Source organism: Pelodiscus sinensis, chromosome 7, assembly GCF_052426305.1.
Source record: "Pelodiscus sinensis isolate ZL-2025 chromosome 7, ASM5242630v1, whole genome shotgun sequence".
NCBI classification, from domain to species: Eukaryota; Metazoa; Chordata; order Testudines; family Trionychidae; genus Pelodiscus; species Pelodiscus sinensis.
In genome coordinates this window covers 23,161,644-23,176,651 of record NC_143058.1, presented here as the reverse complement: position 1 = coordinate 23,176,651, position 15,008 = coordinate 23,161,644, and the positions used below count along the sequence as shown (strand labels likewise).

General features: G+C 36.8%; 1 protein-coding gene across 1 annotated transcript in view; it reads left to right on the top strand.

Moving 5' to 3' along the window:
• The window catches only part of LRP1B (LDL receptor related protein 1B), a 1,362,068-nt gene that overhangs the window by 252,955 nt on the left and 1,094,105 nt on the right, over positions 1-15,008 (top strand). Inside the window, exon 2 of the mRNA XM_089779714.1 lies at positions 3,487-3,609. Within this exon, the coding sequence (XP_089635840.1) occupies positions 3,487-3,609 (123 nt within the window). The remainder of the gene's footprint in view (positions 1-3,486; positions 3,610-15,008) is intronic.

Sequence of the window (15,008 nt, the reverse complement as noted above, 5' to 3'; positions counted from 1 at the left end):
TTACATTGATATAACTTGAATAAAATATTGAGAATCCCACTGAAACATAATTTAATATTCCTTGTACAGCTGTGATATGACATATATCAAAACCAGTACATACCGTACATTATCAGACTACCTCTGTAGAAATGAAAAATTCACTCTTGAGCTGTTATTTAAATTCTATAGATAAGCTGGCATGTTAGTTTACTGCTTTGGGTTGATACTTTTTTTACTATAATTACAAATTATTTTTAAACTACTGCTTGTAAGTAGAACAGATGTGACACTTCGTGAGGTTATACTTTCAAGCTAAAGTATGGAAAGTTTCACATAAATCCTCTTGTGCTAAGTTAAGATGTTGAGTTTTAGAAGTTCATTACCATTGAAAGTATTGGTAAGTTGATATGTGTTGACACACATGGATTTCTGTATACAACTCTCCTTAAGAAAAAAAATAACCTGTAAGTGGTGCATATACTAAGAGCTTTGACTCTTTCGCCAAAGTATTTCAGGAAAATTGCCTTCACAATCTCATGTCTACATTTTTAATTATAAGATTTTTTTTTACAAATAGAAGATATCTTTAAACAAGATTAGATTGAACAGCTCAGCACTGTAGGCTGTTTTACTAAATATGATAAATGAAAATCTTACAAAAATGCTCAGCCTTTTAAAGAGCAAAGAACAGCACAGCAGATAATTTTAAATAATGTAAAATGTCTATTTACATAATAGCTGGAAATTCACTTATTTAAATGTGTAATCATCAATAGCTTCAGACGCTGACCTTGAAAATGGCATATCTAGGTACAAAATAAATAGGCTACTTGTAACAAGCTGCCATTTCCTGGAGGGATAATATATAACTGTCCCTAAAACTGTGCAACAGTAAGAATTTTCTTTAAAGCCCTGAGACTGCTTTAGCAAGCACACTAGGGGCACAGCTTGCCCTGATTAGACAATGCTATATATAACTATTGTCTAGGATGACAATTATACTGCTATGAAGTACATTGGATTTTGTCTTCATCAGCCTATTTTACCATTAACAGATATAACTAAAAATGGGCATTTAACATATTACAATCTTTTAATCGCATGCTGTAGCAAAACAGATCTTATGTGAGAGCCAGTCAGTTTCAGACATTTATTACAACTGTTGATAAAAACAATGAAATATTATAACAATTAGAAATCATAGCATCATCTAGTAGCTTTCACTGTGAATTGACCTGATGGACTGATCTAGCAATAGAATAAGGTAGCAGGAGCCTTAAATATCCTCTCAGTTATACCAGTTTTATGCTATTGCAGTACCATTGACTTCACTTGCTATTGCAATACCATTTGACAGTTACTTCTGGTCTTCAGCGGTGTAACTGTTGGAAGAATCAGGCAGGCTCTGTCCAATAATCTGTAGTGTGACCTTGAGAAAGGGCACTGCTGCAATTTACACATCAGTAAAATGAATAGTATTTACTGCACAGAGGGCTTGTCGGTTTAATTAATGATAGCCTACTCCTGCATTACTTCAACCTGAAACTTCAGTAAGGTAGGATTTGTTGAATGAAGGCAGCAAGTGTTTTTGGTGTGCTTATGGTCTGTGTTTTACACCCTGCTTGTAATTTTACAGCCACAATCAGCAAAATTACTGTCTGGTTTGAAAAAAAATATTAAGTGGTTAAAGTCTATCAATTATGCTTACAAACAAGTAAGGGGCTTTTTTAAAATAGTGACTCCTTAATGTTTTTAAAACACTACAGAAATCTGGAGTATTAATATTGATAACACTTCTTTCATTATCATTATCTCCTTTTAACAGGAGATGTGTTTTAAATTTGTTATCTGAGTAAATGATGTATTAAACAAATCAGTTAAAACTATGAGAATAGGGCCTTTGGTTTTTACAGAAGATCTTTCCTGGGGGAAAAATGATAATGGTACACAATTCGTTAAAATTGTTTGGTGACAGAATTTTTAAAAAAATTATGTAATCATTGTGTCTTTTCATGCAAATAGACATTTCTAATAAATATAGTAATAAATAAAGATAAAGCTTGTTAGATTCCTTATAATGACCAAGGTGATCTGAAAACATTATGCTTCAAACCAAAAATAAACAAAAAGTGTGAAATACTATCTGGATGTACCTTATCTCTGAATTTACTTCAGTAGGACTTCCCAGAGAGTGATGTACTCTTCATTTTAAGTAAGGGGATCTTAATCTGGTTGTTAAAGATCTCATTCAACTTTCATCTCATAGTCATGCTCTTTGTATATTTGCTGTGTACACTGAAAGGACAGGAGATACTTGATATGGATTTTAGTCAGGTCATAAATTTTATTATCTAGATACCTGGGACTTTGTCATCCACCGTGTTCATAGGAAAGTTAAGGTGGTCGATGAGAATGGGGGAGGGGGAGGTTGGCTCCCTGCTGTATCAATCAGAGGAATGTCTAAACCCTCTCTCCCATTCTGTTCCTTTATCTTGTACTTCTCTTTAAGGGGGGAAGTTCTTTACCAGGCCATTTATCTGGTCTCTGGATGCCTTTCCTATGGAATACCTACACTGAGCAGCTGCCCAGCCTTACAAAATAGTTCCAATATATGGTCTACCGCCTTTTCTTCTTATCCAAAAAGATGCCCCTGACACTTGCTATGTGGAAGTGAAACCTCATTCCACCAAAACCAATCGCATGGTGTGGCAAAAATTCCTTCCCAGCCCCCCTTAAAAAGGAGAGACTAGCATGACGCCCCTATCAGGTCCTAATCCAGCCTTATATTCATCTCCCATATGGGTCCTGGCTTTAGTTGGTGCATGGAACAAAGAGGTTTCCCCCACCCAGGACTTGTATCTTTCAGATCTTACATTCCTGAGGTGATGAGTCAGTGCTGCAAAGCTGCCCACCATCCACCTATTTGCAGCATTCTCTTGCCTCATTCCCACACACTCTGGGTATGTCTAGACTACATGCCTCTGCCGACAGAGGCATGTAAATTAGACTACCCGACATAGTCAATGAAGCGGAGATTTAAATATCCCAGGCTTCATTAAATAAAAATGGTCACCACGCTGTGCCAGCTCAGATGATCATAGGCACAGTACACAAGTCAAGAAGCAGATCGGTCGACAAGGGAAGTCTGTGTTGACTGCTCCTATAAACCTCATTTTACAAGGCATAAGGGAGCGGTCAACAAAGGCTTCCCTCATCGACCGAACTGCGTCTTGACTCACGTGCTGTGCCGATGATCAGCTGAGCCGGCACAATGCGGCAGCCATTTTTATTTTAATGAAGCTGGGGATATTTAATCTCCACTTCATTGACTATGTCAGGTAGTCTATTTACATGCCTCTGGCGACAGAGGCGTGTAGTCTAGACATACCCTCTAATTGTGGTGAAGTCATTTGCTGTAATTTCCTATTTCATGTTCATGCCATTTTGCCTTTTTATTTACTTTCATCTGTTAATCATTCCATGTAATAACATTTTCATTTTCAGAAGAAGAGCTGTGTGACTTAGGAGAGTTTCTTTGTGATGATAATGTGACTTGCGTATCTCAAAACTGGCTATGTGATGGAGAACCCGACTGTCCAGATGATTCAGATGAATCTTCAGATACCTGTGAGTAAAAAGTACTTCATGCTATCCTTATTTTCCTTTGAAGTGTAACACATATAGCCGTAATGTATGGTTATAAGAGTAGATTTTGGTTTAAAAAACCCATCCCAAGTGAATCTTTGTACCATGGATAATAGGTTACACTCAATATGCGGGTGTGAGATGAAAAAACTCAAAGGTGTTTTGCTCGTGTGTCATTTTATAATGAACTCTATCTGCAGAGCATATGTTCCATATTCTCTTACTGATTTTGTAGAATAGCTGTGGCAGGCAGAAGCAATGGCAGACAAAGGAAGGAAAATAATGCTACTTCAAAACAGGAAAAGAAATTATTAGTGCAGCAAAATGTCAGAGCATAGCACTGAGACCTCAAAGGAGGGAAAGGAAGACAGAGAATGCAAAACATTGAAAAGTGAAATAAGAAAAAAAAAAGCCAAGTATTAAAAAAAATCAGTGGAAGATTTAATGAAACATGCTTAATATTAATAAAATAATCTTCTTTTCTCTGTAACTGAGAGCTGCTGGAGAGCAGAACAGAACCCTTGCAGGCGTCTCAGAGTTGTGGATGAGGTGATATTAAATCTTAATGTTCCCTTGTTTCCTATATTACGAGGAAAATGAGGGAACTTCCTGGTCTGTGTCCCCATGATAATCAGCACATGTAACAGAGGATATGGACAAAATGCAATGTTCTTCTCAGTGGAATATAAAAGGCTAGAGATTTGCTTTACCTGATAAAAGTACAGAAAGTACCACGTATCAGATCAAATTAGGGACTATAATCCTAGTTTTTTAAAAATAATGGACAGGAATCTACACATACTGGTTTGATTTCTGACACTGGATAGGCAATTTAACCTTCCCGTGTCATAGTTTACTCATCTGTAAAATAGGTATTATAGTTACCTTCTGAGGTTGTTGTGAGGGTTCATTGTGTAATGGCTTGTAAAGCACTCAGAATCCTCAAGAGAAAAAGCTGAGTATAAGTATGAAATAGTTCTTTCATAATTAGTTGTGACATACTCACTTCTCAATGCCTTTTTTCATTTAAAACTATGCTGGATTCTGTGGCTGTATTTTAAACATAAAGAATATCATTGTGAAATGGGCTACAAAAATGACATACACAAAATAATTCCTTAGAATTTTCCAGTAAAAAGACCTCATGCCTTGGCAGGAAGAATTCAGTCTGGGTGACAGGCACCAAACATATTATGCTTCATAGTGTTGCCTCCTTATCTCTATTTTATTCACCTGCTGAGGACATCTTCCCTACAGATTTGTTTCCAAATCATGGTATTAGCATTAATGGGTCCTCGTTTGTCTTTTGAGCATAGTTTGGCATTTTGAAATGGAGTGTCTTGCTCCTTCATGCTGTCCATGCCAAACTCATTCTGCTGCATATAAATGTGCATAAATCCCTACCTACTTCTGTTTCCTGACAGTAATTGGCATCAGGAGAAAATCACTCAGCTGGTAATAACCACATACCATTCCTTCTCTTGGGCCCAATCCTCAGCTGATATAAATCGGCATAGCTTTATTGAAGTCAATGGAGCTGTACCAATTTACATTGGCTGAGGATTAAACCTCTTCTGTTTCATTAGCATCTTGAAGTGTGAAACAGGATTTTTCCTGATACTTTGCCTGAACCTACTCTGTATATGATCGTGATTTTCTGCATAGCTGATGCACATAAAGAGAAACATCTTTCAGAAAGCTGAGTAAGCCATCTCCAAATTCTCAATGCAAATATCAGTGCTTAAAATGAAATATTTTGGTTGGTTAACCTAGAGTACACACCCAGAATTTCCCATAAAATATCTTATCTAAGCATATAACATCGCAGTTCACTTTTCTAAATTGAACTTATATTGCGGTGTTTAAGACATAATAAATCTACATACCAAATATATATGAACCATCGGAAAACTCGAGGGTCTGGTGATAGGGATACAGAATCTTTCACTTGGAATGCATCATATCACATGTACTTCTGCCTGGTTGCAGCTGTTCCATTGGGCAGAGATTTAGTGACTTATGCAAGAGGAATTGGTAGAACCTCCAAGATACCACTAAAAAGGATTCCAAGTAGTCCCCTTGTAGGCAAATTCAATGGAGGATCTAGGATTAAATGGGAATGGGGAACACAAACTATGTATTTCCTCATTTACTTCTTAAACCAGCACCTATTGACATCATTTGGAGTTGGATTAGGGCATGTGTTTTCCCCAGATATTATAATTAGTGGGAGGTTTTTAATTTACAAGAGGGGTTGGAAACTGGCAACACCACTGATGTAACTAGTTGACACTGACAAGGGGGAGGTCAAAGAAGGAAGACCCTCAATAACAATAGCAAAGGAATGTGACAGATTTGTCCTGCCAGTGCCTAAACCAGCAATAGGCAAAGTAGGCTAGTTAGTGTCCTTCTTCATCTCAGGGGACCTCAAGATTCTTGTAACCAAGAGAGTCTCCTGGGATGGCTCGTTTAGCTAACTTTGCTTGTGCACCTACAATTTCTGGCGTGCGCCAATTGAACCATCATGGCCCTTAGATTGAATGCAGAGGGAGGGCACAGCTCTCAGTCAATGTTGTGTGTAATCAGCACACATCTCACTTCACAACTCCTTGTTTTATGTGTGTCACTTTAGTAATACGGATGGGGGGAAGGCGGAAATCTATGTGGATGGAAACCAGCAGAATCTGGCAAGCCTGTGTAAACAAAATGATTTGCAGCATACATGTAGAACCCCAATGGGCCGCAGGTTGTCCACCACTGCCCTAAGCTGTTGCAAGTCTCTGTACATGGGGCTTTCATCATCAAGCCATCAATTTAGTCACTTTCACTAGTACTAAATGTACTCACAAATAATGGCAAAAAAGCAAAAGTGATTTCTTAGCAAATCCACTTTTACCCTGTTGCATTATTTTAGCAATCATTATTTTTGTTCCCAGAGGAGTTGTTGCTTTTAGAGTATAAAACAAAAGCTAGTTCAGTAATTCTTAATGAATGATTTATTGAAGAAATTTTGCTACTTCTATGTTAGTGAACTGTCCATGAGATAATTGTATTTTTCATAAAGTCTTTCTTTGTAATTATTATCCAAATAAGTTAATTATTTGGGGGCTGTTGAAAGCAATGGATTGATATTAATCTACCTCATCTGGGAACTCAGTTCATTGCATGTTTCTCTTTTACTAATAGATGGACTTAGCATCAGGATTCTGGTGTAAATGTTCACAGCATTTTCTCACTGTTTGCCTAAAATTCATTGCTTCCATACGCATTCTTGTCTATAATCTCATTTGCTTGACTATTTGTAAAAAGTAAACACGGATAAAGAAAATGCATTTAAAAGAATCAGAAAAGTACGATTAAAGGTTTTCTACCACATTTGTCCAGCTCTACAAATGGCCTTGAGTAATAATATCTAATGATAAGAAAATCTGTGCTGTCACCTGTTTTAAGTATGTAGCAAGAGTACAAACCCCAGCAACACTGAGCATCCATGTATCCTGTTGTAATGCATTTGTCACTGATATTAGGCTCTGATAACTGTATATATTTGCCTCTCTGATCAGTTGCTGCTTGATTTGAGGTAGAAAATTCACTAATATCAAGAAATGTCAACCGTCTTTACAGTGTTATCATTTCCAGCCATAGATTTATATCCAGCTTGTCCTGTTCAATACTTAAATCTCTGTCCTCATACACATAAGAAATGTGCCAACCAATGGCTTTCTAGGAGTAATCCAGAGAATTAGATTTTGAATCCTATTTCAGAGTATTATTTTTTTCTTAGTGTTCATATCAAAGATATAAAACATTGACATCCAAATGACAAATGTCTTTATTATTTAGAGATTCTTTGTGTTAGCAACTTCAGGATTTATTTCCGTGTTATGCATCTCTCTTTCCTCACTGTTAGACTCCTCTTTGCCAGAGAGCACTATTCCGGGAGGTGGGGGGGGGGGGGGGGACAGAAGTGAAATAGAACCTGATTTCTCTGTGAAGCTGCAGGCAGCATGTTTGAAAATAAAACCCTTTCCTCCCTCACAGAATTTTTCAGGCAGCCCTGCAGTAGTTTTAGCACAGGGACTCTGGCTATAAGAGTGGGGACCTTCTAAAATGTGGTGTGTGAAGGTGTGGTGCAATCATACACAGAACTCTCTGAGCATGGGGCTGCAGACTTTGTTGCCTGTCAAAAGTAGATCAGGCTCCAAGCATTGTTTGTTCTTCATGAATATTTTAGGGAACTAAAAACACAGCACAGTACCTATACTTGTTTTTGGACAACGTGCAAAAACTCTGCCAATTTTCAATTCACTATGTAAGTCGTATAAAATTTTGAGAGAACAAGTTCATTTATCCCAGGATAACACAAAGCAGAAGTAGGCTTAAAACAGAGAAATTATATGGTCTTTTCTACCTTGCACATCTACTATGTATTAGAGAAAGTTTCTCGGTACTTCTGTCTTTTCTGTCCATTTATTCAACAACTCCTCCTAAACTGTAAGAGTTTGGATCACTGAATTCAGTATGCAGCCTTCCTCGTATTATAACTCAAAGCAAGATAAGGGTTTGGCTGTGCCTAGAAAATGGGATATTTCTGGAATGAGATTGCCTCTCATAAAACTATAGAGAAAAGAGAGACTCACCAGGCAGCTGCCCTAGCCCTGAGCCTCCCACCCCCATACACCCTCTAGTGAGGGTGAGGGAAGGCTGAAGCTCAAAAAGACAATATGCTTCATTCCTGACTTCCAGGAGCAGAGGTGGATGATGTTTGTTTGCTAATATTAGAGGCAACTTTGCATTTCATTCTTTCCTAAAGACATAGGCATGCTTTTTTGCATTAGTGAAATAGCTCTTGCTGGAAAACTTAAGTGATGCATTGGTTTTCTGTCTAAGTGGCACATCAGCAAAGGTCTCTCTTTCTTTGCTAACTTGTCTGAAACTGCTACATCATCTATAAATACTGAAGGTATTCAGACATCTGCTGTCATCATTTGTTTTACAGTGTGCTACAGTATATGTTTTAGAATAAAATATTTACAGTTTATACAAATATAATTCATTTGTGATGGAAAGAAAATTATAAGTATGTAGTGGTCAGGTAAGCAACTTTAATTTGCTCTGATATGGAAATCACATAGATTCCAAAATAAGCTTATCTGAACAAAAATAAAAAATAAACAAAAAACCCCCAAAAAGTTCTAGAGTCTTTCCCCCCCAGTTTTATTTTTACACCTCTTTCTTTCTAAAACCTATTTTATAATATTTTTTCTTAATTTATTAGATATAACAAGTGACTTTGGTTTGTTCTTTTTACAAATTCCAGATCCTGAGCACAACTTAAGTGATACTTTATTGAGAGAAATAGATATCTAAATGCCATAACTACCTGTTGCAAGTTGCAGGGGCTAGTCCTAAGTGATGAGCTACAGAAACTGGAGTTGCATAAACCTGGCCTGTGTTGTGGAAGAGTCGCTAAAGTTGTGGAAAGGGGATGATCTCTTATAGATCCTACCTTCTCCAGTGAGACGTAGCAAAATGTCACTTACTCATGTTTATAAATCACATTGAGGTCACTGCATGAAGGGTATTCTGGGTAAGATCCACTACTCTACAGTTATATGTGATAATACAACACATATTATCTTTAATCATAGGAAAGTATCAAATTTGAAAGATAAATGTGTGCATACACTGGAAAAGTTATATTTTTCTGTCTCCTATGTTTCAGTCTCTTCTTGTTTCAGTTAAAATAGGTGAAGATTTAAAGGCCAATTTTCTTAAAAAAGTCTGCATATGATTTAGGCAAAAGTCAGAACATCATTTGGCATTATTAGTTATATATGTGGCTATTTAAATGAGTGTTTAAAATGTTCATCTAAGAGACATTAGTACACTGTATTGCTTAAATATGTATTAAGAGGTCATAGGGTCTCAGCAGGTTGGCTTATTAATCAGAAATCACAATTTACAGCTATACATCAGAGAATCTCTGCCCCATTTCAGCCTTACTTAAATCAGATGGCTTCCTAACAGAGGAAGCAAAAGCTACATTTATTTATGTTGTGAAACATTTTGAGATCATTATGTGAAATGCACTCTGGGTACAATTTGTCTCTTCTCTGTGGGAATACCAGTAGATTTATGTTTTACTTTAAATCCCACAAATGTAAACACTAGATTTTTGCTGATAATCCTGTAGGGTAGTGGATTTTATCCAGAGTACCCTTCATGCAGTGACCTCAATGTGATTTCTAAATATGAATGTGACATTTTGCTACATCTCACTGGAGAAGATAGGAGCTACAAGAGATCATCATCCCCTTTCCACAACTTTAGCCTCTCTTCCACAACACAGTCCAGGTTTGTGCAACTCTAGTTTCTGTAGCTCATCACTTATGTGTAGCCCCAGAAACCTATTGAATGTCAGAGTAAAACATGCAGCAAAATATGGCCAAGGGGAACAGCAGCTTGTCATTCTTTTTGGTCCTTGGCAATTTTTTTGTACATAGGGGTTTTTTTTAGAGCAGATTTTGTGACGGGGGGATGGGGTAGATTGGAGGTAATCATAATTTAAATAGTGTTTTCAACACTGATTCTCTTACTTAGATTCTGGAAATCATCTAACTACAGTGTAAGGCAAAATGGGGCCTCTGGAGAATGGTGGCCAATGCCAGAATTTCAGAAACAATTTAACAATTTTGTGGATTAATTGCTTGCTAAATTGAGCTCTCACACACTGGGGAGTGGTTGTAAATTTAGACTCTCAAAAAGCATTTAACCTGATATTCACTTGTACATCTTGTAAAAAATGAGCAAATCAATCTTTTGGGAAACATACAAATAATTCATACCTAGACTGAGACTTTGTCATATTTTTAGACCAAAGCAATTTTATTTTCATGACTAAGCTATAAATCAACAAACAATAAGATTTGTGATGGAAATCCGGACATAATCCAAACTCTAACACTGCTGCCAGGCATTAGGACATCGGTCTTCCATATTTGTCCACAAGACAGCCTAATTTTCAGGCCACCCATGCCTCCACCAAAATGTTAGTGAAAATGACCTAAGTTCTCTTCCTGTCTAAGCTTTCTGCACTATTCTAACTTCTTCCTTCACCTTTGGTTTGCAGACAATGTGGAGGGGACTCATGCTAGACTCTTGTTATTAGATATTGGTAAGGGCAGAAAACAGGGCAGAGCAGGGATGGAGTACAGCCAAAGGCATTCCTTTCCCTCACTTTCTGTGGACCTTCTCCAATCCCTACAAGACGAGTCAGTCTCTTGAAGAATTTGGGCGGTGCACAAGAACAGAGCTGAAAGAGTACATGTCTTCCCGGGAGAAATTTAGCCCCAATGTTTTATCCTTCCCTTCTGGACATGTTCTTAGTCTTACTTCCTAATTTTTATCAGCTTTCCCTAAGAATCATTGATCCCATGCTAGCCATCCGTTATTTGGGAGAGTTACAATTGGTTCTGCTCCACTCCTGGGTTTGAATAGTCTTCGTGAAAAGAAGCATTTTGAGGAGAAGGAGAATATTTCAACCCAACCTGGAGGATAATCTATCCAGATTTATCAGAGTTTTGTGATAGTAGTGATTATTTGGGTGAATACACTTTCCATGGCAGACACTGTTTGGTAAATTTGCTTTTGTTCACAACATTATCTGTTATTTAGATATTACTAACATTTAAAACTTTTTTAAAGCTATGTTTGGGTGACACTGGCAAAGCCCTTTTTGACTTTGCTGCTCTGAACAGATAATTGTAGCTTTTGTAATGCCTGGATTTACAAAATTACAATACTTCTATATAGTAAACTTATTTCTGAAAGGCTGTTACCTGAGATGATGCCACTTTACCTTGCACCACAATTGCACTGAAACCCATTACAAATGCTTTTATTGTAATAATGGCATGCTTGGCCTTTACACACTGCACTAAAAAGATGCAGTATATTTAAATAGTGGCTGGGTGTTCTTTCTTTGGCACTTGAAAATACGTTGAAGTATAATAACTTGGTTTTCCTCTGAAAATTACTGATGAAAACCATTGTCATTCACAAGCAGGTGGCGTGCTGGAAGAAGTGTGAAATTGCTCTTTTTAAAAGCAGAGTTGTGATTTAAAGTAAGAATTCAGATGTTTTATTAGCCATAGAGCACAAAGCTGTTTTAGTCAGCAAAAGAGCACTTTACTACAGACTGAGAAATAATGCAAGACAAAAGCACTTATTCAGTGTATAACATGTAACTATGAAAAAGTACTTAACCTGCTAGATTGTCAGTATGGATTCAACTGAAATAGAGTTTAGCCTTTTTAACAAGGCACCTGAAGTGTATCAAAAGAAATGTAAAAAAATAACTTCTTTGTAAATATATCCCATTAGGATTTAGTTTTGAACTGTTAACTTGTGCATTTATGGGCCTGATCCTGAAAACCTTGGCATAGATTAGCACTAAGCCATGTGCGAGTAAGTAAAATGTATAGGGAAATGTCACAAGGCTTTCATTCCAGTGAAGCTGCTATTGTAGAAGTGTATGACACGTACATTGTACAGTGCAGCCTTGTGGCCAAAGGCAGTTAGAAGCCTAGCTTTAATTCATGTCAATGAGAGTTAGGCATCTAACACTGTTTGAGAAGCTGACTCTGAATTCTCAAAATAGGTCTGTATTGGTGTGTAAGCCTTGGGCTTGCCTTCTGCCCAATTTGAAATTAAAATTACTTGCAATGAGTGAGTCTGCTCATTCAAATGTGTACAAGATAGCAGTGTAAAACCCACTAAACTAGTTAACCAGTTAAGCAATTTATTTAACTGGTTAACCACTAGCTGTGGATGGCAGGGCTTGATCCAGTCCAGCCCTGACCCACTGTGCCACAAATGGCAGAGGCTGCTCTGGCCCTGCCAGTCCACATCATGCAGTTGACCCACAAACCTGCCGCATCCAGTGTCTGCCAGCTGGGCCGCCATGAGTAAGGGGCTGCTCCAGTTGGCTGAGTCCTCCAGTAACCATTACCTGGTAATCATGCTGATAAGGCTTATGTCAGCTGGGTAATCAGTTAACCCTTTACATCCCTCCTACAGAATTTGGCCCAAAATATGATTTATAAATTGACCTTACTGATTCCTTGGCATCCTTGGTTTTCTGGATTTTTATTAGCGGTAAAGCCATTCTAATATTCTTCAAACTCCAAAGAAACAGGTAACATCAGCTATAAAAAGCAGATTCTTATACTATAGCACAGTGGATAGATAGAAGTAGTGAGAAGTAATATGATGATTGTTTTACTTATTGTTACAATACAATTGGAAAATAATCGGTCTTGATTCCAAGTGCATAGAAGTCAATGAACCTATTCAATGAACCTGGCTTTTAAGAATAGATTTGTCACTATTAGGACATGTTTAGCATTTTAAATTAATAGAAAATCTTAACTAGGAGGTTGGATTTAACATTTAGGTTCCATGATATATGCTTCCTCCCTGAAAATAAGATAATTACTTTAACAGCTTTATTTTCACATTTGAATCCTTATCTAATAACATAGATCTTGGCCTCTGCATCAAAATCAGTTTAGAGAGAGAGAGATTGATTTAGTTCCTATAGGGCCAAATCTCATGCTAATAGTCAAATATATTTCAAGAGGTTTACTTCGGTTATTATGGATGATATAATTTTGACATTTGCGTTTTGACAAAGTTTGATAAATCTTACATTACTCACAATGCTTTTGTGATAACAGACAAATTCAAGGAGCCCATATCCTCAACACTTTATTCTGGATATTGATGGAACTTATGTGACAAAGCAAGAAGATTCTTAAAGTGTGAAATTAAATTCTAAAACAATACAAAACCTCTAAAATAGCTAAAACATTTCCCAAAAACAAACAGTGCAATTGATCCTACTTAATTACATGCTTAATAATTTTATGCCATTGTAAAGCACTCTGACTATGTATTAATCCATTTCATATTCACAGACTTCCTCCTTGTTATTTGCTTTGCATCTCATCATTACCATGCACATAAAATTAGTATTCTTAGAATTTTTATAGTAGTATTTCCATATAAAATGAGGAAAGGACTAATATATGAATGCTAAGCAGCTCATTAATGTGGTTTGTATTACATCTATTCATGATAAAAGCAGCTGAGAAGTGTAGATATAAAACAGTACTTCAGTGCTAGAATATATCTAAGATTAGAAGAATCATGCTTTGGATAATAAATACTTTGGGGAAAACAGTCTTAAATACAAGTAAAATCAAAGCAAGTGCTTTGTATGCTTAATTAAATACACTAACAGGCGGCATTCATTTCAGCTAAATAATTACTATATTATTGGCATTGACCACCTGTAATTTTTCATGATAAAAACTATCATGGAGATTAATGGGCTAGTTCCATTTTAAGAGACAAAAAATTACATCTAAATGGTATGAAGGACCTGTTTCTTTTAGTCTGCTATTAGCATAAAAATTAAGTTAGCGACTGAGTCCCTGAGCACAGAATTTGATATGGAAGTAGAAAATGTGCACCGGGCCAAGACCTGCCATCCTTCAATGAGCTCTGGATTGGCTGGCCACTGTGCTAACACAGAACTCCAGTGAAGTCAATGTGACTTGGTGCAAGATTCTACCTATTCAGAGAATACTGCAGACCTATTTGCTTAGTGAACTTCAGTTCTTTAGGTTCACCTCATCCTAACCTTGAATTATATTTTCATATTATTTTTCCCTAATCAACATGTGTTTCCTATTAACACTGTACTAAAATAGACTTGTTTTAATTAAGCTAAGTTTCCTAAGAAGTTTGTGCATTTCAGAGGGAATCTTCTGAATCTGTTCTTCTAAAAAAAAAAAGGAGTTTTCTCTGATAGTCATATGAGGGTCAGATCTGGCTCTTGAGCTTTGCTTAGTTACTACACTGAAGCAGAGACATATTGATAAAAGATCAGTTTTATAAGTAATTACACTTCAATATCAATAAATGATTTTTTGATAATTTTAAGTATTTATATGAATCAATACTTTGCACAGTATGGATTTTGCATTTGAATGTTTTAGTTAATATTTTCTCATGTAAAACAACGCATGTTCCAGTGAAATACAGCACCACACAGAATCTTCAAGGCATGGTACTACTGCTTTTCACTGATGAAAGAAGTGCAGGCAGGCAAACAGCTGACCTGACGCATGCCGGATAAAATCCTGGTTCTGTTAAAGTCATTGCAGGTTTCACCCGGAATTTTTGCTTAACTCTGCAGGGAGATTTGAGGAAAAATGTTCATCTTGTACAACAACATGAATGAACTTCTACATGCACAGTGAGAAATATATACCAATGCGGAGGATCAGTAAAAGGCCTATACACAGGAATTT